The 22,644-nt window shown below is 40.0% G+C and overlaps 3 protein-coding genes across 4 annotated transcripts; all 3 read left to right on the plus strand.

The window, feature by feature from the left end:
- Positions 1-960: 960 nt before the first annotated feature.
- On the plus strand, positions 961-10,240 carry rundc1 (RUN domain containing 1). 2 transcript variants are annotated; one of them, XM_044051722.1, is made up of 6 exons: positions 961-1,501; positions 3,219-3,227; positions 3,789-3,947; positions 4,521-4,719; positions 4,819-4,914; positions 6,347-10,240. In XM_044051722.1, the coding sequence occupies exons 1-6, from the start codon at positions 1,106-1,108 to the stop codon at positions 7,207-7,209; spliced, it is 1,722 nt and encodes a 573-aa protein (XP_043907657.1). In that variant the 5' UTR covers positions 961-1,105; the 3' UTR covers positions 7,210-10,240. The 2 variants fall into 2 exon arrangements, with proteins under 2 accessions (XP_043907657.1, XP_043907658.1); XM_044051723.1 differs by lacking the exon at positions 3,219-3,227.
- Positions 10,241-10,811: 571 nt separating this feature from the next.
- Positions 10,812-15,142, plus strand: rpl27 (ribosomal protein L27). Its single transcript, XM_044050022.1, has 5 exons — positions 10,812-10,876; positions 11,416-11,498; positions 12,300-12,469; positions 14,214-14,324; positions 15,054-15,142. The coding sequence occupies exons 2-5, from the start codon at positions 11,418-11,420 to the stop codon at positions 15,100-15,102; spliced, it is 411 nt and encodes a 136-aa protein (XP_043905957.1). The 5' UTR covers positions 10,812-10,876; positions 11,416-11,417; the 3' UTR covers positions 15,103-15,142.
- Positions 15,143-16,104: 962 nt separating this feature from the next.
- Positions 16,105-22,001, plus strand: ifi35 (interferon-induced protein 35). The gene is made up of 10 exons (XM_044050074.1): positions 16,105-16,160; positions 17,286-17,314; positions 17,688-17,768; positions 18,504-18,662; positions 19,532-19,648; positions 19,719-19,863; positions 19,974-20,083; positions 20,239-20,422; positions 21,313-21,422; positions 21,519-22,001. The coding sequence occupies exons 1-10, from the start codon at positions 16,142-16,144 to the stop codon at positions 21,726-21,728; spliced, it is 1,164 nt and encodes a 387-aa protein (XP_043906009.1). The 5' UTR covers positions 16,105-16,141; the 3' UTR covers positions 21,729-22,001.
- Positions 22,002-22,644: the final 643 nt, after the last annotated feature.

Genomic DNA, 22,644 nt, shown 5'->3' on the forward strand with positions numbered 1-22,644 from the left:
TCTTTTGTTGGCATGACTAACGTGCTCATGTGAGTTTGTTCCTATACAAAATGTGCAAATCACCAAGATCAATGCTAAACTCAACACAGTCCACTTCCTGCTGAGTTGAGGTCATGGCCCCAATGGACTTTTTTGTCCGTCTACGGCTTTCACAAACATTTAATCCTCAAAAATGTGATCTTTTAGGGAAAAAAAACCCAAAACAAATATAAAAAAATTACTAAAACATGAAATGCAATGCTGAAATGCTAAAAGACCATGTCTAATATACGACACATTCAATTATAGTCAAGGACCAGCTACTCCGCGGGGTGCACCCTGGACAGTTCGCCATTCACTCTCACATTCACACCTATTTATTTACACACTCAACTTAGAGTGACCATTTTATCTAATCCCCATATTGCATGTTTTTGGACTGGTGGTGCGAACCCCCCAAATTCAAATTCATCTTAGGGCCTCATAAAAGCTTGGGCCGCCCCTGGGTAAAATATTAGCATCCTACAGTCCTAAACACAAAGACATTTAAAACTGTGAAGCAACAAACAAATAATCTTATTTACATACGTTTTTTTTCTCCTTGAGTCTTCTACGTCACGCTTTTTTCTCTAATTGACGTCAGTTTGTTTGTTTTCGCTGGTCCTCCCCCAGTCTGTGAGCAGCGTAAAGCGTATGGGTGTGAAAACAAACAAACATCCGGTGAATTCATTCAAAATAAAAATATAAATATAGTGACTAATCATTTAAATGACAAACAGAGATGACAGATTACTTCGCATTTTAGATTCAAGTATGTGTGTGAAGTCTATGGGTTAAATTACGCTAAAATATCGGTAAAATATATTATTGGCCGTCTTGATAACCCAGCCTTCTTCAATACTGTTTACTGAATGGTTTTACTTTGAAGAAAAGGGTATTCGACTTCCGGTGTTTTCCTAGCATCACTTTTTTGACGTATGAATCATTCTTCCCAAGATGGCGTCAATCCACCTGTTCCTCCGGTGGTGACAATTCTTCCAGTTTCTTGACAAAACACGAAAACTAAACTCGCATTTTAACGACGGGCGGCGCAGTTTAACAGCTGGACTGAACTTCACCGTGGATAATGTCCACGGAGGAGCTGTCGGCGTCGGACAGCGAGGCTGTCTTAGCCGGCGCTGGGGAGCGATGGGCACCGGTGGGCGCCGTGGCCAGTCCCGAGGATGAGAGCGGGAGCGGCAGCGCAGTACATCCGAAGCAGAGAGGCTCGTCCTCGGCCAGCGACGAGGAAATGGCCTCCAAGCTGCGGAGGCTGGAAGAGGAGCAGGAGCAGCTGAACTCCTCTCTGCTCGCCCTCACCTCCCACTTCGCGCAGGTTCAGTTTCGACTCAAGCAGATCGTCCACGCCCAGAGCGACGAGAAGGACAGGATGCTGGCGGAGCTGGAGGAGTTCGCCTTCCGAGGCTGTCCTCATGTGGTGGGCTGCAGGGCTCAGGACGCCAAACAGCTGCTGGAGAACTCGGTGAGGTTTCCACGAGTCACGACCACCGTGACCACACAGAGGTTACAGGTGTCACCTGACACTGTACCTAGTGTCAGTGTTAAATATGTACAACAGCGGCCTTATAGTGTTTAAACCCTCTTATGACCCTCATGGGTCCGTGTACTTGACGGCCAATGGATTTTCGTTGTAAGAAAATAAAAACAAATTGAAGTTGATCGGACCAAACCTCTAGGACAATTTTGTTCAAATACCATTGGTGCAAATGTGCCAAAATGGCCAAACAATGGCTGTTTAGTGCAAGAGTTTCAATACGGTCCGAGCACAAGGTTAAAATCGAAAAATTAGCCGTTTCCTTTTTTAAATCATTCAAAAAGGAAAAGGCCATAATGATCAGTTGTGTCTCGACGTGCGAATAAACAGAATTTGTTATGATGCTGTTGGCACTGTAACCCAGAACATTGACCTTACACCGATTTGCTAGTTTTATAGCAGAACACAGACTGCTAAACTGACTTCATCGGACTAATATCGGTTTTGTTAGACACTCAAGTTTGTGATAATATCGATATCAGACACAAAAAGAAATGGTATCTTCCCATTCCTAATCCTTATGTTGCAGCTGTGGGTGAAACCAAAACATAAAAATAATGTTTCCTCAATCTGCGGATAGCACCTTTAACATTCACCTGTCAGAACTGATGCTGATCTTTTAATCATCTTCAAATCATAATACACCTAACTCCTGTTGTTGTCACATGATCAGGGTGGTGGACGTTACTCTTTGTAGCGTGTTTACGTTATGTATGGTTTATGGATGTATCAGCGGTTACAGTTTTTGAGTTTTGTCTTGATCTGTACACGTCGTATTCTCTTTGTTTCTCACAGATCTGAGAAAATATGACCATTCCCTCCGATATCAGCAGCTGATAATCACAGTTCCTGTCAAAATAATCACAAATTAGACATGTATTCATAATTATTCAGCCTTAGTAGTAACTTTTGACATTCACCTGTCAAAACTGAAACTGATGTTAGTCTGATACCAAGCTATAACCAACCAGCTTTTATTTAACCAGGAAAATCCCATTGAGATGAAGAACCTCTTTTCAGGGGAGTCCTGGCCGAGATAGGCAGCAGCAAATACGAAAAACACTCAGTGTACACAGTGAAAACACGAGCGGAAAAACAAATAAAAAAGAATCCAGATTAAGTTTAAAAGCACATTATGAAAAAAAAAAAGAAAGTCTCAAGAAATCAACTCCGTTAGCTTCAAATCCAAACTTAGAGTCTTTGGACAGTGTTGGAGTGGTACTGGTACTCAGTATCGTTCTGTTTTATCCCTATTTATCCCTAATATGAATAGAACGTATTATTGCGTCACTGGATGCGACGGCTGCTGCTGCTGCCGCCCCTGCTCTTATCTCTGATGGAAAATGTTGTTTTCTGCCACAGGTGTGTGAGTCACGTCGCTGCAGGCAGGCTCATTAAAAAGGAACTCAGTCAGATCTTTATCTGTTTAATAAAAGGCTTCTGTGTAAACAGCAGTGTTGGAGCAGCCTGCTTTGTTCCCCACACTGTGTTTGCTCTCTACCTATTTTTTCCCACTTTAACCTTAACTGAATTAACATTTGGCCTCGTATAATCTCATCATATGTACGTGCTAAAGTCCTTTGTGTTTCTTTCTTTCTTTCTTTCTTTCTTTCTTTCTCCCCCCTGCCACATGCTTTCCATTCAGGTGGATCTGGTGAGTATTGTGTCTGTAAATGGTTTGTGTATTTTTCCATACATTATGTTATATAGGGTACTGTCAATAAAATACATGACTGCCAGTTTAGTAACTTCACAAAAGGGATCACCTAATAAAATCTATGCCGGCTTAAGTTTAAGCTCTGATATCTTCTTAAGGTTTTATGTTAATTGCAAAAATGTACGTTTTTAGCGAGCGGGGGACGTATGAGCTGCTGGTCCACTGCTGCTGTGTTTGGAAAGTTTGTGTCAGTTTGGTAAATTCAAATAAAGGATGTCAAACACTGACATCACAAGAAAAAAAACATTTGAACTTGCAACAGGCAGCGGTGGATTAACAACTCCTGTCTGCGCTGATGTTAAAATTGTTGATTTTCTCTGTAGACTTTGGTGCAGGAAGTGAGCGGCTTACAAACTTCAGTCTCCTGATGTCGTGGACTGAATCTGGTGTAGATTTTATCTGATAAACTTAGTTTTTATGATGTTAAAGTGGCACAGCACAGTCGGCTCCGACTACCTCACACAAACTTACTCCTCGTGTGTGTGTTTCTGCCGTCAGACCGAGCGGGAGAAGAGGGAGCGTCTGGAGGCTCAGAGGGAGAAACAGAAGGACCTCATTCTCCAGCTGAAGACGCAGCTGGACGACCTGGAGCGCTTCGCCTACCAGGAGGGCAGCTACGACTCGCTGCCGCAGTCGGTCGTCATGGAGAGGCAGAAGGTGATGAGTGTGGTCAGAGCAGCTCATTAAATCATGACGACAACAACAACAACAACAGACGGCCTGAATGAGAGGCACAAACTGACAGGATCTGCAGGTTTTCCAACACATAATGCAGTGTTTACCTGGTTCAGAGCAGGGGAACGAGTTGTTTTAAATGCTTCAGGCTTTACTTTATTTGTCGTCGTAGTTCTTTCTCCTTTTGTTTATTTCCATTTTAAAAATAGTTTCCTGGTGTCCAGGTGTGAAACATTTATTGACAGAAATAGAATATACTACCCATGAATATTGTAGATCCTTTTGAAATCCGTTTGACTTTTTTTTTAAATTCAGCTTTTCCTGTCTGATTTCGGCCCCTGCCATTCGTGGCTTGGGCCCTAAATATGTTAAAAAGACTGCAAAATCCTAGACTAACTGAGAAAGACAGCAAGAGATGTAAATAATGTAAACATACGGTATGTGGACTAGGATCAAAATGTCTCGTCCAGCAGAGTTTAAACAGGTAACGGCAGATGCAGCGACATTTCCTGCAAGAATGTAAAGTTTGAAACAAACACGAAGGTTTTTCTTCAGGTCATCATCGACGAGCTGATCAAAAAGCTGGACGTGAACCTGAACGAGGACATCGGGAACCTGACGCCGGAGGAGCTGAGGCAGAGAGTCGACGGTGCCATCGCTCAGATCGTGAACCCGGTGAGGGTCAAAGAGCAGCTGGTGGAGCAGCTGAAAACCCAGATCAGGGACCTGGAGATGTTCATCAACTTCATCCAGGGTACGTCGGCCTGTGAGCAGTTGAAGTATCTCTTGGTTTTCTTGTTTACTTGTTACTCCAATGTTTTGAAGTTTCGCTCTTTGTGCCAAAAAAAAAAAGACGAGGTGGGGAATCCTCTCTTGTCGGACGTTGGACACGACCAGCAGCCGCAGGCAGCAGGATCCAGCGCCAGAACTCCAGGACTGAAGAAGAAAGGTCAGACCGTTCAAAGCAAACAAAGAAGGGATATTATTGTCATTTACACAACGAGCACAAGCCCAGATTTTCAACTGAAGTGTGATTGTATTGGCGCATTTCCACCGGCTCTACTCAACTCACCTCAGCACGGCACGATTAGGTTGCATCTCCACTACAAAAAACTACCTACTTAATGTGGGCGGAGTCATCACTGCACGGCTGAGTGAAACTGCGGTGACTTGTTTTATACGCCACACACACGAGTGACTAGTGACTTTACAACAGACTTCTGTAGTTGTTGGAGATTAACCCAAGTTTTTAGGATTGTTAAGTAGTTTTAACTTATCTACAAGTCGGCACTGTTTGGCTTGATTTCTGTCCACACGTCTCCGGAGTACAGCCTCCTACTCCACAGACTACAGCGGCAGCGGTCTGTGGCTCGCGATCAGTGGCGCTGACCCTAAATACACCACTCCACTTTAAAAGACTGCTGTTAAATATAGAGGTTTCCCTGGTAGTTGTTGGAGATTAACCCACGTAGTTAGCATTGTTAAGTAGTTTTAAGTGATCTACAGTTCGGAGCAGTTCGGTGCGATTTGTGAGTGGGACGTCTCTTCCTGTGACAGGACTCAGGCCAGTCAGCGGCCGGCAGTCTGACCAATCATCGCATAGTTACCTACTACTAGCACGCTTGGAACCTTTTTTAGACCGTGCAGTACCAGGTACTATGCTAGTGGAAACGCTACTTAAACCGTGCCGTGCCAAGGCGAGGCAAGGCGAGTAGAGCCGGTGTAAATGTGAGATGCTGACATGTAGCCAGGGCTGCCTCAGCTGTTACACCCCCTGCTGGTAGAAAACCAGAATAGGACGACAGAATGCTCGCCCTCCCTTGAAACAGAAAATTCACACCTGCTTTAGTTCACACTATACTGTACAGTCTATTTAACTTTTGCAAAGCTTTTTTTTTAACTGGAAACTTTAAAAATGCTTTAGCCCTGCACCAAATCCCATAGAGAAAACCAGTGATTTTCTAACATCACAGCCCACAGGATCCACTGCTGCCTCCTTTTGTAACTTCACATGTGATATTCTGTGACTTCTGTGTGAAATCCCTTGTTCAGATTAACCTCGGTGACACTAACGTAACACACAAGGCAGCAGTAGACCAGCAGATCCTGTGTCTCTGTGGAATTGTTTATAAACAAGTTAGAAAAGGCTTTTTAAAGGTGATTTAAAGCTGTGAACATATTCTTAAGAAATCGTATATTTCCGCAGGTGCATTTTTTATTAGTAGCTAATATTTGTTTTTCCTTGTTGCCGTGTTTAATCCCTTCAGTGTGTGCTTGTTTGTTGGGTTTTCCTACAATGATCCATGTATTTTATTAGCAGCTCAGACCCAGCACAGAGTCCTTTTGTCTATATAAATGTATTTTTGTTGTCTGGTCCACAGTGGACCCTGAACAGGCCCAGAGGATACGCGAGACCGGCCTGCAGCTCATCCAGAAGGCCCTCGCTGTGCTGCAGATCTTCGCCGCGAGTCAGTTCGGCTGTGCGGCGGGGCGCGTCCCCTCGAGCATGTGGCCTCAGGAGCCCACAGTGAGGGACTACGGGCCCCTGCTGCAGCGCCTGGAGGCGGCCGTGGACAGAGTGCGGGTGCTGGGCTCGTGCAGGCATCAGCCCGTCGAACACATCGTCAACTACACCAGCAACGCGGCCCTCGGGCCCCGTGACGAGCTGACGACGGCCGTGAGGAAGGAGCTGGCGATCGCTCTGAAGGACTTGTTGTCTCACGGCCTCTTTGCGCCCTCTCAGACCATGAGCCTAGTGCTGGCTCCCATTTCCTGTCTGCTGCCGTACAGACCAGAGACACAGACCATGCACCCGTGGGAGCTCTTTGTCAAATACTACCACTCCAAAAATGGGAAGGCCTTTGTGGAGACGCCGGCCCGGCAGCTCTCACAGTCCTTCAGACTGCCTGTAGGGGGCGGCCCAGTGACTATCACCCCTAAGCAGTCGCTGCTGTGGGCCGTCCACACCGTGCTGAAGGAGCACGGACGCTACAAGCGGGGGCCGGACACAGAGTTCAAAGCGCTGGTGTGCATGGCTCTGAACGAGCAGCGGCTGGTGTCGTGGCTCAACCTGCTGTGTAAGTCGGGGACGCTGATCCACCCGCACTACCAGGCCTGGAGCTACATGGCACAGACCGGCTTCGAGGGAGCCCTGCGCATCCTGGGCCGCATCAGCCACCTCAAGTTCCGCCTCCCCGTGGACCTGGCTGTCCGGCAGCTGAAGAACATCAAGGACGCTTTCTGAGGAGCGCTTTATCGGCGGGAGAACCACGCGACGCTTACTGTACCTGCATGTGTTTGTACTTCAAGTAGGTCACGTTTTAAAGGTCATTTAAGCAGCCGTCAAATCTATAGTCCAAGACAATAATTACTCCGACTAAGATGTCATTATGATAACTGCAAAACATTTGCTTTAAAGTTTTGTTTTTAGATCGTGTTCATACAAATACAGAGGAAACAGATGAACTAACGCAACTCATATTTCAAAATATGTTACTGATATTTAAATAGGAGAAAATATGAGACGTAAAACGCGACTTTCAGTATTTTAGGGCAAAATTACATGTCGCTACTTGGGCTCACAGACACGAGATGATGAGAGAAATTTCGTATTGTGATAGTCTCGACCGAAATAACTGCAATTCATGATGTTACTGTGATGGTTTTAAAAATCTGCTTTAAACTTTATCTAAAGCCAACAGCAATTCAACGATATAAACATTTCTTTATCGTGATTTACGATATTACTGCGATGCTAATAAAAAAAATGCTTTAAACTTTTACAGTGGCTATAAAACGCGTTTTTTTACTCATATCCATTAGCTTTCATGATGTGGACAAGTTACCACTAACGATGAAACAGATTAAGTAATTCTACAATTGTTTAAAAGAAAAAACGTGAATTACGTTGCCAAACCAAATGTCGCGCTACAAAAAAACCTACAACTTTCAGTGTTAGGGGGCGGAGCTTTGACCACCTCGTGGCCACACCTGTTGCATTGTTGCTGCTGTTGCTAATGTGTGTGGGACAATGCGAAAAACTCAACGTCAGGATTATTATCGTAAACTGAAATTTGTGCTATTATTGTTATAAGTGTAAAAAAAAAAATCTGATTTTAATCCAAAAACACTGAAATCACTTTACCTTTCATTTGTTTTTTCTTTTCTGTTTATTCATCTAACGCTACTAAAAATAGGTTTCTGAGGTCTCAAACTCGTGGCTCACAGGCCACATGCAGCCCCTGTTTTTTATTAACAGATTGATTTTGCGTCATAAATGTTGAATTTTGAACTATAGCGTTATATTGTTCCATTGCAAAACAACCGCTTTTATTTTGAAATATCTTCACAAATATTGTTTTAGGCAATGTCACGATGGAATATCTTGATGTAGTTTTAAACTCCCATCTTTACTAAACCATTCAGTTTAGTGGCCTTCAGGTCATTTGGGGTTTGAGAACCCTGGTTTTCTCATCACTTTAAAGTCGATTAGGGCTGCAACTAACGATTCTTTTCATAATCGATTAGTCGAGAAATCGTTTGGTCCATAAAACGTCCGCTGAAAAATCACAAAACTTGTTTCAATTCCTTTAAAACACTCAAATTAATCGATTGTCGATTAATAATCTAGTAATTGTTTAAGCTCTAAAGTCGATAAAACATTTAATCAATGCAGCTCTGTTTACAATAGCACATTATTTTGGACAATTCTACAGCCGTTAAATCAAAATAAATCCAGGCGGCCTGAATATCATGCTGGTCATGGTTAATGGACTAAACAACTACAAAAATGATGGACAGACAGAAAAGAAGTGTTTGCTGCAGCCCTAATACACACTACGGTAATATACTGTAGAAACTTTCAACATAAATTACTGCAAGAAATGTAAACAAACTTCAGGGGCTCCTTTGCTGAGCTCAATCAATCACATGTAGCAGAGCAAAACCACTCAGGTCAGAGAGAAATGAGAAATATCTTCGATTTTCCAGTCAGGGTGTGATGTTTTTGTTGTTTAACATTTTATGAATGTTAAAATGTGACATGTACTATACGTAAACATTCTGCTGTGATGATTCTGACCCTGTATGAACTGCTGCTCTTTCCCCACTGACGTGTTTGACGTGATTGTAAACTATAACTTTACTTTGTTTATGTTTTAATGTCCCTCAAACTGTTGAGATGCACAAATAATATCCTGAAACGGGATAGTTCAGGGGTTTTTTCTTGTCAAAAATATTGACCAGTGTTTGTCAAACATGGATATGATAATGTTCTCAAACGTCTTGGTTTGTCCACAAACGAAAATTATTCTGTTTTTAATGACTTCTTTGGTATATGGATCAAAGAAACCAGAAAATATTCATATTTAATAATAATAAAAAACCTCAAATCGATTATCAAAATAGTTGAGTCAATTAATTTAGTAATCGATTAATAATCGTTTCAGCCCTAGTCATCGCATCAGTGCTGTTTTTCGCAAAAGTTGAACAATTTCAACTCGAGCGTCAGGCGCTTGATAGACGCAACGTAATGTAAAGTTGTTGCGCAACAAATTTTGTATCGGGTCTGGTGTGAACACAGCATAAATCGTGCTACTTTTGTAGAAAAAGGCCATCTAAAGGTGTTTAGCACGGGCGACAGCATCTTTATTTGGTGGAAATTTAATTGAGGCTTTTATTAGGTGGCTAAAATCTGTCCCTATTGTTCCACATGCAGGGGGCGCTGTGCCAGTACACAACCAAAAGCAAAAAAAAACTGAACTATCACTTTAAATACTGAATGTAAAAAAACCATAGATGCTTTTAAACTGAGGTTGTTTTACAGGTGGTGTAGAACTTCATGGTTCCTGGGTCCAGACCTCTGACAGATTATTAAAAAAACCTTTAAAGAAAAATCCCTTATTAGTTCACCTGGACACACACATGTTTTTATTTTATCTTGTGTTTATGTTGTGCTTTGTTCTGGGCTGTATTCACTATGTAAACTGTGTATTTTCTGACATATATTTATTCAGGTTTTAGCTCAACACTGAAGTAAGAAAGAACATATGACGACATATCAGATGATTAAAGTAGCCGCTGTCACATCGCTGAGTGATTTAAATCGTGTTAATATATTATTTTTTATTTTTAAATCCCTTTAATGACAGTTAATATATTGGGTTACATGAAGAGTGGACTTGATTTTGTGTTTTTATCATGTTTTGTTTCATACCTACTGTACCTACTGCTGTAAACACAGGAAACGTGTAATAAATGAACCGCTGTGCTGTTTATCAGTCTGTCACATGACTTTTTACATCATCATACATGTTTATGTCACAAAAGTAACTGCTGTTATATGTACAAGTGAATGTATGTATATTAAGTATAATATTTTCATATCACTTAACATATCCACTTAAAACCATATTGTTATTATTTGTACCGTTATATAGCTGTTTTCTCTGTTTTTTCTGGCTCAGAATTTTGCCATTACTGAATTTATGAGATTTTCTTGGGGGGGTTCTGAAATTACGAGATTTTTTTGGAGGGTCTGAATTTATGAGATTTTCTTAGTCTGAGAATTTCCAAGATTTTATGGGGGGTTCTCAAATTACGAGATGAAAAAATATAAATATCGAGAAAATATCATAAATTCAGACCTGAAAAAAGCCTCTGGAAAAATTACATAATTAACTCGGAAAACAGCCATTTTTCAGTGAGCGCTTCCGTAGTATAGTACTTTTTATATGTAAATATAATATAATATCTTACTTTTTACGTATGAGCACAAATTGCTACAGACCAAACTAACAGTCGAAATAGGACGATATTATTTCCGGAAGTGACGTAGTTGGTCGTTGGGGTCAAAGTTGACAAAAACCTTCCGGACTTCCTTTCTTGGTAGCGGCGGCCGTAGCACAGCATCAGTGAGTGAAACTTCCACGCAAAAAATCCTCGATCATCTGACTAAATCAGCCTCATTTATAGTGTTTATCGCCTTAAACGTGTGTGTGCTACTCACCTGGATGAGATTCCGTTGATATTTGTGTGTATTTTAATTCGGCTGCGATTAAAAATAAAAAATAAATAAATTATCGCAGCGCTTCGTCTCCGCAGGGTCTCATTCCAACATGGCGGCTTCAGTTTGAAAGTGAACCGCCTGGTTTTAGTGGTTTTGTGTTTTATAGCCAGAGCTAACGCTGTGTCGCTTGTTTTATCTTAACTTTAAAGCGTTAAGTAAAGCTTTAACTGAACTAAAATGGCACCATATAAACAACACACACCTGGCGGCTAATGCTATCTAGCTTAGCTGTAAGTGTTGCATTTGCAGTCACATTCCCACAGGAAGTTCCACGTTAGATTTGATTAAATGTTTAATTTTTTTCCCCAGTAGTTCTGTAGCTACTGTCTGTGTCCGTATCTCCTTCATAATCGCCAGGCACTAACTTTGTTGTCTTTCTGGCAGAAATGGGCAAATTTATGAAGCCTGGGAAGGTGGTGATGGTGTTAGCTGGACGCTACGCCGGACGCAAGGCTGTCATTGTCAAGGTAAGATGGAGACATGTCTGTGTCGTAAATGTGTTTTAATGTACAGTGTTTACACGGAGGATATTCACGAGTGCGGGTCCAGTCACTGGCCACTTTATTAGGTACACCGGGAGGTTCACATTGTGGCACCGGCATGTTTTTCTGCCGCTGGACTAGTGTCTTTTGAGTTTCTGTTGGCTTTTTAGTCAGTCAGGTCGTTTTCTGGCATCAAGATCAGATAATTTGCCACTCACCGGATTAATTATTTCTCTGCAAACATAAGTGAAGACAACTTCATCCTAGCTCTTCTGTTATGATATTTGGTTTGAACTTGTCAAGATCACGTCTGTCTGAATGTAGGGGTAGACTGATTAGCAGAGAAGATTTATGGAATAAGTATTGACTCATTATTAATTGCACAGTTGTTAGACACTTGAAAATGTTACGGGTTGCAGTGAATTTCTTAAGTGATAAGTCTGATTATTGTTCCATAAATGTAAGAATGTTGGTCAGTGTTTCCGAATGTGGTGTTTTGTCCACAAATTGTCGTTGTTAGATGGAGCAAATCTATTCTCACTGATGAATAAGAGCTAGTTTTACTTGTTAATGGTAACACAAACTGATGGATTAACAAAATTGTTAGTTAAATTAGTAATAATTGTTTTCTTTTTAAGTTGGGTTATGTAGGTGGAGGATTTTGTATTGGTGGAGTTTTTTTGATATGAGTGTTGATTCTAGAATGAGACGATCCCCCTTACAGCAGAGCTGATTCCCCAGCCTTTGAGTTTCTCACGCTGTTTTTTCTTTAACGTTCCCCTACAGAACATTGACGATGGCACCGCCGACCGTCCTTACAGCCACGCTCTGGTCGCAGGCATCGACCGCTATCCCCGCAAGGTGACCACAACCATGGGCAAGAAGAAGATCGCTAAGAGGTCCAAGATCAAGGCCTTCGTCAAGGTCTTCAACTACAACCACCTTATGCCCACCAGGTGAGTCCGCGTGAAGTGTCGTAGAGTCAGTCAGATGTTTCGAGTTGGAAGACAAACAAGCCATTTTTGGTTTCATGGATTTACAAATTTGGTGATTTTGTAGAACGAAGGATATTTTTTGTTACCAAGTCTTCTCGTTTGAAATAAAATAAATAAAATGCAAGGGCACTCTTTATCTCTGATAAAGACCACAACAAGGATATAATAACCTGTAAAACATTGCTGCTAGAACATTATTTATACAGAACTCAGAGTAGGATGTTATAAACACTGACAACAAGAGAAAGTGCAGCATTTGCCTCAACTATCAGTTCTATGTAACATTATTTCAGATATTATTTGCCAGGAACACAAGCTGTGATCAAGTGTAGCTCTTTTGTTTACAATATTTACCTGCTGACGAGAACATGCTTGTAAGGTGGTGGCGCTGGATACCGTGCAGATAATTACACTTCAAATATGAATTTCACTTCCAATGTTCATAATAAAATGTGATTTTTGAGACGTCACACTGTTGTTCGAAACCTGTGACAAATTATTCCTCAGTGATATTTCCATTTACCTTTGATAAAACAGTAAAGGTGTGTTTTTTGTTTTGCTGCTGCTTCACTGTTGGCTATAGAAGGAAAACGTGTGTTTTCTGTAGTTGATGTTGGAGCTGTTTTTGTTGAAGTAAAACTGGTTTTAATGGGTCTTTATAGTCCATATTGACACTAGAGTTGCGATGATGTCATAAATGCAGACTGTTTTTAATGAAATGTCTTCATTTTTTTATTCACGTTAAACACATGTATACATTAGGGCTGAAACTGACGATTATTTAACAGTTCAATCTGACAATTGTTTTCTTGATTCATTGATGTTTTGGTTCATGTAATGTCAGAAAATGTACAACATTTTGTCCACAAACTAAAATGATTCAATTTGAATGATTTCCTTGTTACATGGAGGATAGAAACCAGAAAAGTCTCTATATTATGTCTATACTGTGACATTGATTTTGGATGTCAACGTATCTGTGGTGACATTTCCCAGTTTCTCTTATATTAAATACATTTATGGAATCGTCAAAATTGCACTTAAAGATAACTTGATACTTCATTTTCAGGCCAGTTAGTGGTGTTGTAGCAGAGTTTTTACCACATTTATAGACAATTTCATGGTGTGTAACGCACATTAATATCCTTTAATTTAACATCAAAAAGCCAAAGAAGAAATGAAGTGGGTATTATGTAAAATTAAGTGTATTTTAATGTGTCATACAGTAGATTGTGTTTTAGAGTGTATTTGCAGTGTCACCAAGTCTTAAAGAGGCTCAAACTTCATGAGTCCAGAAAAAACCCGTGTGCAGCTTTACATCCACATATATCTCCTATCTGGATACAGTCTAAACATGTTTATTTATATCATGATGTAAATCGATATCAAATGATGGAAAAGTATATTGTGATAGGTTTTCTCCTCTCTTCGTTGTTTTTGGAAACACTGACCCTCACATTTTACACAATGTGTGCCTCCATCTGACATCGCAATTTCGTTGTGCAACCAATTGTAAAATGACAAAGATCCTTTCCTTATGTTCGGCTTTTTATTGAAGGAACAACTACAGTTGGTGGTGTAACTGACGCATTACACCGCTGTAAAAACAACCGTTGGTCTGTTGTCGTGGACACATCACACCGGCTGCTGTCGTCCTCACCATGATCTCAAGATTCAAACGTCTCTGTTGTTTTCTCTCTCTCAGATACTCTGTGGATATTCCTCTTGACAAGACCGTCGTCAACAAGGACGTCTTCAGAGACCCCGCCCTTAAGCGCAAAGCCAGACGGGAGGCCAAGGTCAAGTTTGAGGAGAGGTGGGTCATCTCCTGTCACAGGAGTCAGAACTTTAAAACTGAAATAAATGTCGCACAAAAATACTTCCATTTATCAATACAGAATAGAAAAAACACATTTTTTGGGCCCAGACATTTGATAAAATATAACTGATAAGTGATGACATAATTCAGAAATATACCTTCTGTAACCAGTTAATAACAACACTAATGAGCTGTCTTGCCAATCTACACGCTGTCTGTTTTGCAGTGCCCTTATATACTGTATTTTCAATAATGTATAAACTAAATATTAAATGCATGGAAAACTAAAGAAAAAGTTTTTGTGTCTTATGATGGCAATTGTTTGCCCCAAAATACAATTAATTGGTCTAACTCAAGTAATAGATTCAATATAAAAGTGGAAATAATTTTTTTGTTCACAAACAGAACTCCTGTTTGCCTCACAGTTTGTGATTTTACTAATAAAAATCAGACGCCACCTCCAGCCGGGCTCCTATTGGATGATGGCGTTTGTGTGATTTATCGTCTTATTTTTCTCTAAATGTGAAGATGAATCACAAAACTTATATGATCTATTAAAGAGCAGCTGGAATTATGATTGAGGCCAGTTTAGAGAAAAAAGACTTGTTGTCAACATCTACAATGAATTGTTTCAGTCCTTGAATTAATTTCTTATTCCTCATTAATGTGGTGTATACATGTTTAAACGTGAGAGTCTGCTTAATGTGGTTTTTTTTTTGTTTCCAGGTACAAGACAGGAAAGAACAAGTGGTTTTTCCAGAAGCTCAGATTCTAAATTCACTCGGTTTCACAAATAAATGTTTAAAAAATGAAAAGCCTGTACATTCTATTTTTCTGACTTGCACTCACTGGTGTTTTTTCATCTGTAAACTGACTGCATCCCACACCTCATATCACCTGTATTTTAAATTTCTATGATTTTTAATTACAGTAAATGGAAAAACTGGCTCCAAGTGCATTGTGATAAGGATGACCACTGTGAAATAATGCTCAATTCAACTGCAGTAACCTAATTTCAACCACGAGATGGCAGTCACTGCTCATTAACCACACATCCAAACAGATGATCATGAATAAGTGGATTTTTATTGAGAAAACTTGTGAGGGAAAAGTCATTAGCAAACAAATGTGAGAAAAATTAACAAAAAAATGGAAATATTTGTAACTGATAAAAGAACAGAAGAAAAAAGAAGTAATGGCGTTTAAAAACGACATTTTCTGTTTCATTAATAATTCCTGGCAGTGGAAGTATAACGTGTTTGTGATAAATGTTATTGGCAAACAAAAATATAGTAAGAATGGTTAATGACCCGCATACACGGTTTAGGTACATACTTAACACATCCGTTATTACAAGCCTGTACGTCTACTTAGCTTAAGTCAGCTCATATCGCCACAAATCCAACCTCCACACACACATAAAATCTTAAATCAATCAAAAAACAATATTTTAGAGACGCCCCCAAAATCTCACAAATCATGTTTCCAGGGGGAGCTCATGTCTTGACCCCCCTGGCTCGCCCGTAGTTCACACCAACACTGCACATTAATAAATAATAATAATGACTTGGATTTATAAAGTGCGAAATCTTAATGTTTGACAGCATTTCAGTGACTGTGTTTATATTTACACGTGGAAATATTAGCATTTTATTATCCATTAATGAAATGAAAGTTATTTCCTCGGTGTTGATTTGAAAGTGGAACCTGGATGAATTAAAGTGGCAGCAGCGCCCCCTGTAGGTCACCGGTGACCATTGCGTGGTGGTTACGTGTTTGTGTTTCTTTCTGGGAAACAGAAAGTGAAAGAAGGAATGAGTTCAGAAGTCAGAGGTGAGTTTACATCGAGCTTCAAGACATTGATAAATTACTCTAAAACAGCAGTAAAAGTTACATTTAATTTCTCACGCGGACGTTTCTGTCGTTTTATTTTTAGTTATTCACCTGTTAATGAACGTGTTAGCTTAGATCTTGTATTTAGTGTAGTGAAACTGTTCCTAGAAATCACTTATTACGTTTAATCTATTGTTTGTTTGTTATTGCTCTCTTGTGCTTTGTCGTCTACTCTCTTTTCTGGCGTTATTTGCTAACTGAACCTGAGGTTTCACTTTTAAAACTGATTTCAATCTTAATGTGGCTTCTTAGTTTCATTTTTAAACAAAAGTATTAACGATAAGTCTTTAAAGTTGTAAATGTGGACATTTTGACTTTCAGTTTTAGGGCTGAACAATTAAAAAGTACAATTAATACATTTCTGAATTAACTGTGTCATTTTTGGTCGTTCTAATGTGTTAGATTAAAATAGAAATGGCCAACACGTGTCAAACTCGCAGTCAAGCTTGCTCACATGAGATGGAAAAAAACATAATGCTTATTGTTTATTGATTGTTTTTTACTTGCCATGAAAGACGCCATCATATAACATTTATTATAATCATTGTCTTGCATTATAATTGGACAGCTTCACGTATATGAGAAAAAGGTAAACACTACTTAAAAACATGAAGTTAATAGTCACAATAACATGAGTGATAAATAATATTTTACATTTTGACTATTTGATTGATTCATTATGTATATTTATGTGTTACAACCTGTACATATTTCAAAAAAACACATGAATACATTATTTCAACAGTTGACAGATTGGAGTTTATTCCAGTCGGTTCTTCCAGTGTAAGTGGTTTTTGATTGTATTGCTGAAAATTGCAAAAAGTGTTAGAACTGTCCCCGGTCTCCCCTAAATATAAAATATGAAAAATATAATATAAAAAAATATATAAAAAAATGTTGATCCTGTTTGGCCTTGTTCTTTTTTGTTTTGTCAAATTTTTCTTGCTTTTTTCTTAGTTTCTTAGAGTTGTGGGAAGTTGTGATTTTTTTTTAAATATAGAAAAGGTGTAAATCTCTGATGACGGACTGCCCGTTAAATCTTGAATAATCTGTGAATTATTTCAGATAATATTGTGACAATGGCGTCGGACGAGGTGAGATGTGATTTTTTTTTTTCTAATAATCTACTAGGATTACGACTTTATTCTCTTAATATTACAACTGTTTTCCTCATAATCTTACAACTTTTGTCTCATAACATTAGGACTTTTTTCTTTCATAATATTTCGACTTTTTTCTCATAAAATGATGACTTTATTCTCATGATGTGGTGACTTTTTTCTCTTAATATCACAACTTTTTTCTCATAATATCAAGACTTTATATTCAAAAGATGATTTTCTTTCTCTTCAGTTTGTCCGTAACACTATTATGTCGTATGTAATAATGTTGTTATTCTTATGTCTAAATTGTATTTCTGTGAGTGTGATTGTTTTAAAATATCACTTTATTTTCTGCTGTTGTCAGGATTTCTCTCTGCCGGAGGTGAAAACTCTGCCGTTTGAAGAGACTTTAGATGGAATCCAGACTTTAATCGCCAACAACAAGGTGCTGACGCTCACAGTGATCAAGCATCTAATCTTTACTTTGTGCTGGATAAGAATGGAAAAAAAGACACTTTTTGGCATAAATGTGTAAAAAGTACAACCATACATTTGTATTTATGGAGAAAAGGTGTATTTAATAGAAAGATCCTAATTTCTTTTACTAAAGTTTTATTTCTTTTTAAATGCCAAAGCACATAAACTACAGTGACTTAACATTGAGCTGACAGACTTTTTATTTATTTACCACTATTTAGATTTAGATACCACTATCACATCTGAATACATCTGAAACCGATCATTGCCCCCTCTTTCAATGTTAGTGCGTAGCTTCTATCGCCCCCTTATGGACATCTGAGTAAATATCTTAATGACCTGTGGGGCCAATGGGCGTCTAGTCTGGTCAAGAGGGGCGGGGTCTAGACAAGAAAAAACATGTGCAATATGAGCTTAAAGTTATCACAGAGTTTTACACCATGTTTTTGCAATAACATATTAATGATGTGATATTTGACGTGTTAATATTGATGGACCATGTGTTTTCAACAATGGCCAATCATGTTTGTTTGAAGCCAAAATCATGACTGTGATTAAAATACCATGCTGACGTCGTCCTGAAGTTTGACGTTAGCTGTGAAACTTTTTATTCTTCCAAACATCAAGAAAAACTAGGACATCGTCAATTATTCATGAAACTGTTGGAATCTTGACGGACAGAACTGGTCTTCTGTGTTGTCAGGCGAAGTACGATCAGCTGATTGAGGAGCAGAATGAGCTGACTGACCTCAGGAAGGATCATCAGGAGATGACGCAGAAGCTTCAGCACCGATGCGACAAACTGGTGAAGACTCTGGAGAATGAGCAGCAGTTCTACATGGACGAGCTCACCAAGGAAATGGTTTGTGCTTTTTTCCCCTCTTTTCTTTAAATCTAAAGTTCCAGAGTGAATCCTTTATCGCCCCCTGTTGATTTCAGAGTATTCTCTAAAAGTGTCTGTGGTGTCCTCTGGTGTTGTTTCTGCCGTTCTTTGTTAAGTTTTGCCTCTTATATCTCTCTTTTGGCCTATTTTTACTTCATCGCCAACAGGATTTGGCGTGCGTACTTCTCATTAACGTAACTACTCGATTTGTGATAGTTACAAAATTCAAAAACTACGGACTAGCGATCTGTCCAGGGTGTGACCCCCGCCTTTCACCCTTACATGGAGGATAAAGCGGTAGAAGATGGATTGATAGATACCGGAAAGCAGAGAAATAGAGCTTTGCGCCCATATACTGTACTTGTCATTACGGTAGAGCCTCAGGAACCTCGGGGGCTGCCTTCTTGCACGAGTGTGGTTGTCATGTTTGGAAACCTGAAACCTTACCGCATAAATAAATAACAGCAACATCGTATCTGGTATGCGAAGGTAAGACTGGAGGACTCTTGGGTTTGTTGCAGTCTGCCGTCTCACCACTAGATGGCACTCATTCTTACATGCTGGTCGTGTAAATAGAGCCGCGTTGTGGAGGAAACAGCAGCAGCTGTGATTGAACATGCAGAATCAAATTCACAAGAAGCCAAAATTGTGGTCGTGATTAAAATACGATCGTAACATTCCTGCAAAGAATTCACTCGTGAAACTTTTCTTTTTAGCCGTGTTAAATAGGATTGGTTTAGTCAAGATTATACTACAATATATTATTTATCAGCTGTATTTAAGTTAATTCCCATGAAACGTTTCCCCACTTTTTGAATATTCTTGGATTCTTGCGACCTTATTTGCAGGTAAAGGTGAATTCACTGAAGCAGGAGGAGGAGCAGATCATGGACGAGATCCAGAAAGTGGAAGCGGCCTTGCTGGAGGAGACGGCCAAATATCACCACCTGAGAGAGCAGGCCGACGTATGTTTATGTTCCCAGCATGCACCAGTCCTGTCACGTGATCTGTTAAATGTAAGGATGTGATTTTCAGGTGTTCAGCAGCATGCCAGAGAAGACAGTCGCCTTCACTGGGGTGACGACAAGTGCGACCAACGCACCGACGTTTGAAACGAAATCGCGTATCGTTTACCCGATGGACGGGGGGACGGCGCTGATCACGTTCGAGGAGGAAGTCGGTGAGTCAAAAATTCAGGATTTAGTTTAAGGTACTTTATAGGAGACTTGTGACTGGCGGTGCATCGCATGAGAACCCTGTTGAGAAATAAAGTGTCTTCTCTGTCATTAGTGGCCAAGAAGATCCTGACCCTGAAGCAGCATAAGGTGAATCTGACTGAAGAGACTTTCATCACAGTGGAGGCCGAGGCTGTCACACTGATTCTGCCCAAACTGGTGGAGGTAAAAATCAATGAACCAGGACTCAAACTCATTTAGATTCAAATGTGACAGAGTGAGTCGCCCCCTGGTGGCCAACTGTTTCTTCTTCTTGTCCATTTTCACCTTCAAAAAAAAAAAAAAAGTCCCAGTCTGACGTGTCTGTGTCTGTCCTGCAGATCGAGTCTGAAGTTTGTCCCAGACGCATCTTAATCTCCAACCTTCCCAAAATGGACAGGGAGACAATGCTGGACAAGCTGAACATCCACTTCCACAGGCGTAAAGACGGCGGCGGGGAGGTGGAGTCCTGCGAGTTCCTGGCCGACTCTGGGACGGTGGTCCTCACATTCACGGATAAAGACAGTGGGTGGAGTTTTGACTTTGACGATGTTTGTAAGGACATGTTTTTGACAACCAAGCTATTTTTTTTAAAGATTAGGAAAATATGAGTTTATGTGTATTTATAACTATTAACAGGGTTCATGCGGATGCTTGGAAATCCTCGGAATTCATCAAATAATTGGAATTTACCTTTTTTCTTCCAAAAGGATCGCGTTTTTGACGTACTAAACGTTGGAGAAAACGGACGAAAGTGAGCACGCAAATCAGAACTGGTGAAAATGTATATAAAATAAGGCTGTGAGGGCCGGCACAATGGCTTTTATCAGCTTTGAATTTTGGATAAAGTGCTTAAAACGTCCTGGAATACTGACTGAATTTAAAGTAGTTTATTGGATGAATAATTCAATTTTTAAAATTAGGAAAATATCAGAAGTAAATCCTGGGCCTGGACCTCGCTCTGTGTTTGGACAAGGACTATTATAAAAACAATGATTCTGGCTGTTTATAGAAAAATTCCATCTATTTGTGATAGAAGCGGTTAAATAACTGTTACTGAGTATGAATATTTTCATATAAATGTTCCGGAACTGAAATGTGCTGGAAAAGCATTAAAAAAACAACCTTGAAAGTGCTTGAATTTGACCTTAGAAACCATGTATAAGTGTTTTTTTCGGGGCTGACTTCACTCCCAGTTCCGACTTCCAACTAGCTTCGTAAATATAAATGGAATGTGACAGTGTTGCTGTGGATTCCCAAAGACTGGTTCTGGGCCCACAGATGGGTCACTGGAGATTTCTTTTGGGTCCCCAAGCAAATTTGCAGAAATGTTATGTGAAATGTTTTAGTTCGGATTTATGTGTTTATTTTTTAAATAAAAAACTTAAAATTGTGTTTTTTTTTAAAATCGTCAGTTGCCAAAGGTTTGACTGACACCGAGTTCCACGGTGTGCAGCTGCAGAAGAAGAAGAAGCACAGAGTCAGAGTGACGCCTTTCCTCAATGGAACTGTTACAAAGTTAGAGGTAAACAAAGACTTAAAGTTTCTTAAAGTGTCACACATGCCTCACTTTCATCAAAGTTCCTCCTCAGTCACGTTAAGTCTCTGTCTTGTGTTCCAGACCAGGATGAAGGTGTGTCCTCGTACAGTGCTGCTGACCGGGATCCCCGCGGTCATGGAGCAGGAGACTCTGCAGGACCTGCTGGAGATCCACTTCCAGAAGAGCGTGAGCGGCGGAGGAGAGATCGAGGCCTGCCTCTACAACCCGACGGGTCAGCAAATCTCCGCGCTGTTCGAGAGCGTCGTGCCCAAAGTGGAGAAGAAGCAGTAGAGCGGACTCCTGCTGCTGCTGCTGCTGCTGCTGCTGCTGCTGCTGCTGCTGCCACCACTCGTCCAGACCGGAAGCATCTGAGCGTCTGGTTTTACCTCCTGAAATGAAGTCTTGTTCATCATAGACCTTATTTTCAGACGAGACAAGACACTCGCCTTTTTACCTTTGTGCCAGCCTAATGTCATTAGGTCCTTGAAATCCTTGAAAAATGTCTGTCCTGGTTTATGTCACCATGTTCCACCAATAATAACACAACACAAATCAGCAACTGTCGTACGTCTGCCAGGGTTCTCATTGGTCCTTGAAATCCTTGAAAGTGTGTGAATTAGAAAAAAAAGTCTCTCCTGGTTTACTCACGTTGTCCTAAAACCCAAATACATACAAGTCCAAGAAAAGTCCAAGAATTGATCCCATGGTGACCAATAATGATACAAAACAAATATTTCCCACTCTCATTTATTCATTCATTCATTCATTCAGCCATCCACACTGAGTGAAAGTCATAAAAAGATTTGTGAAGGAAGTGAAAAACAGGAAGTCGGGCGCTGAGTTTTTTTTCTACGTTCAAAAATAAGGTCGATGGAAAACTGCCAGTTTTGTTTTTTTTCTCTGCTGCTCATGATTTCATGATGATTTCATGATGATTTATGATGAAATCATCTGGTGAAGAGGGCGTTTCTTGTGCTTCCTGTTCAAATCAGTGGTGAAAACACATTTACTTTGCCGTGACAGTTATCGTGCAAATTTTCTCTCTCTATTTCAACAAATATTTTCTCATAACTTTATAGGATTAAAAATGTAACAGTTAATGTTCTCAGTGAAATAAATAAAGGTAGCCTTTTTTCAATTAAATGTGATGAGATTCTGTTTTAAAACAAACAAATTAAATAATTAAAATGTTTGATAAATGTTTGTT

The sequence above is a fragment of the Solea senegalensis genome, linkage group LG19, assembly GCF_019176455.1.
Source record: "Solea senegalensis isolate Sse05_10M linkage group LG19, IFAPA_SoseM_1, whole genome shotgun sequence".
NCBI classification, from domain to species: Eukaryota; Metazoa; Chordata; class Actinopteri; order Pleuronectiformes; family Soleidae; genus Solea; species Solea senegalensis.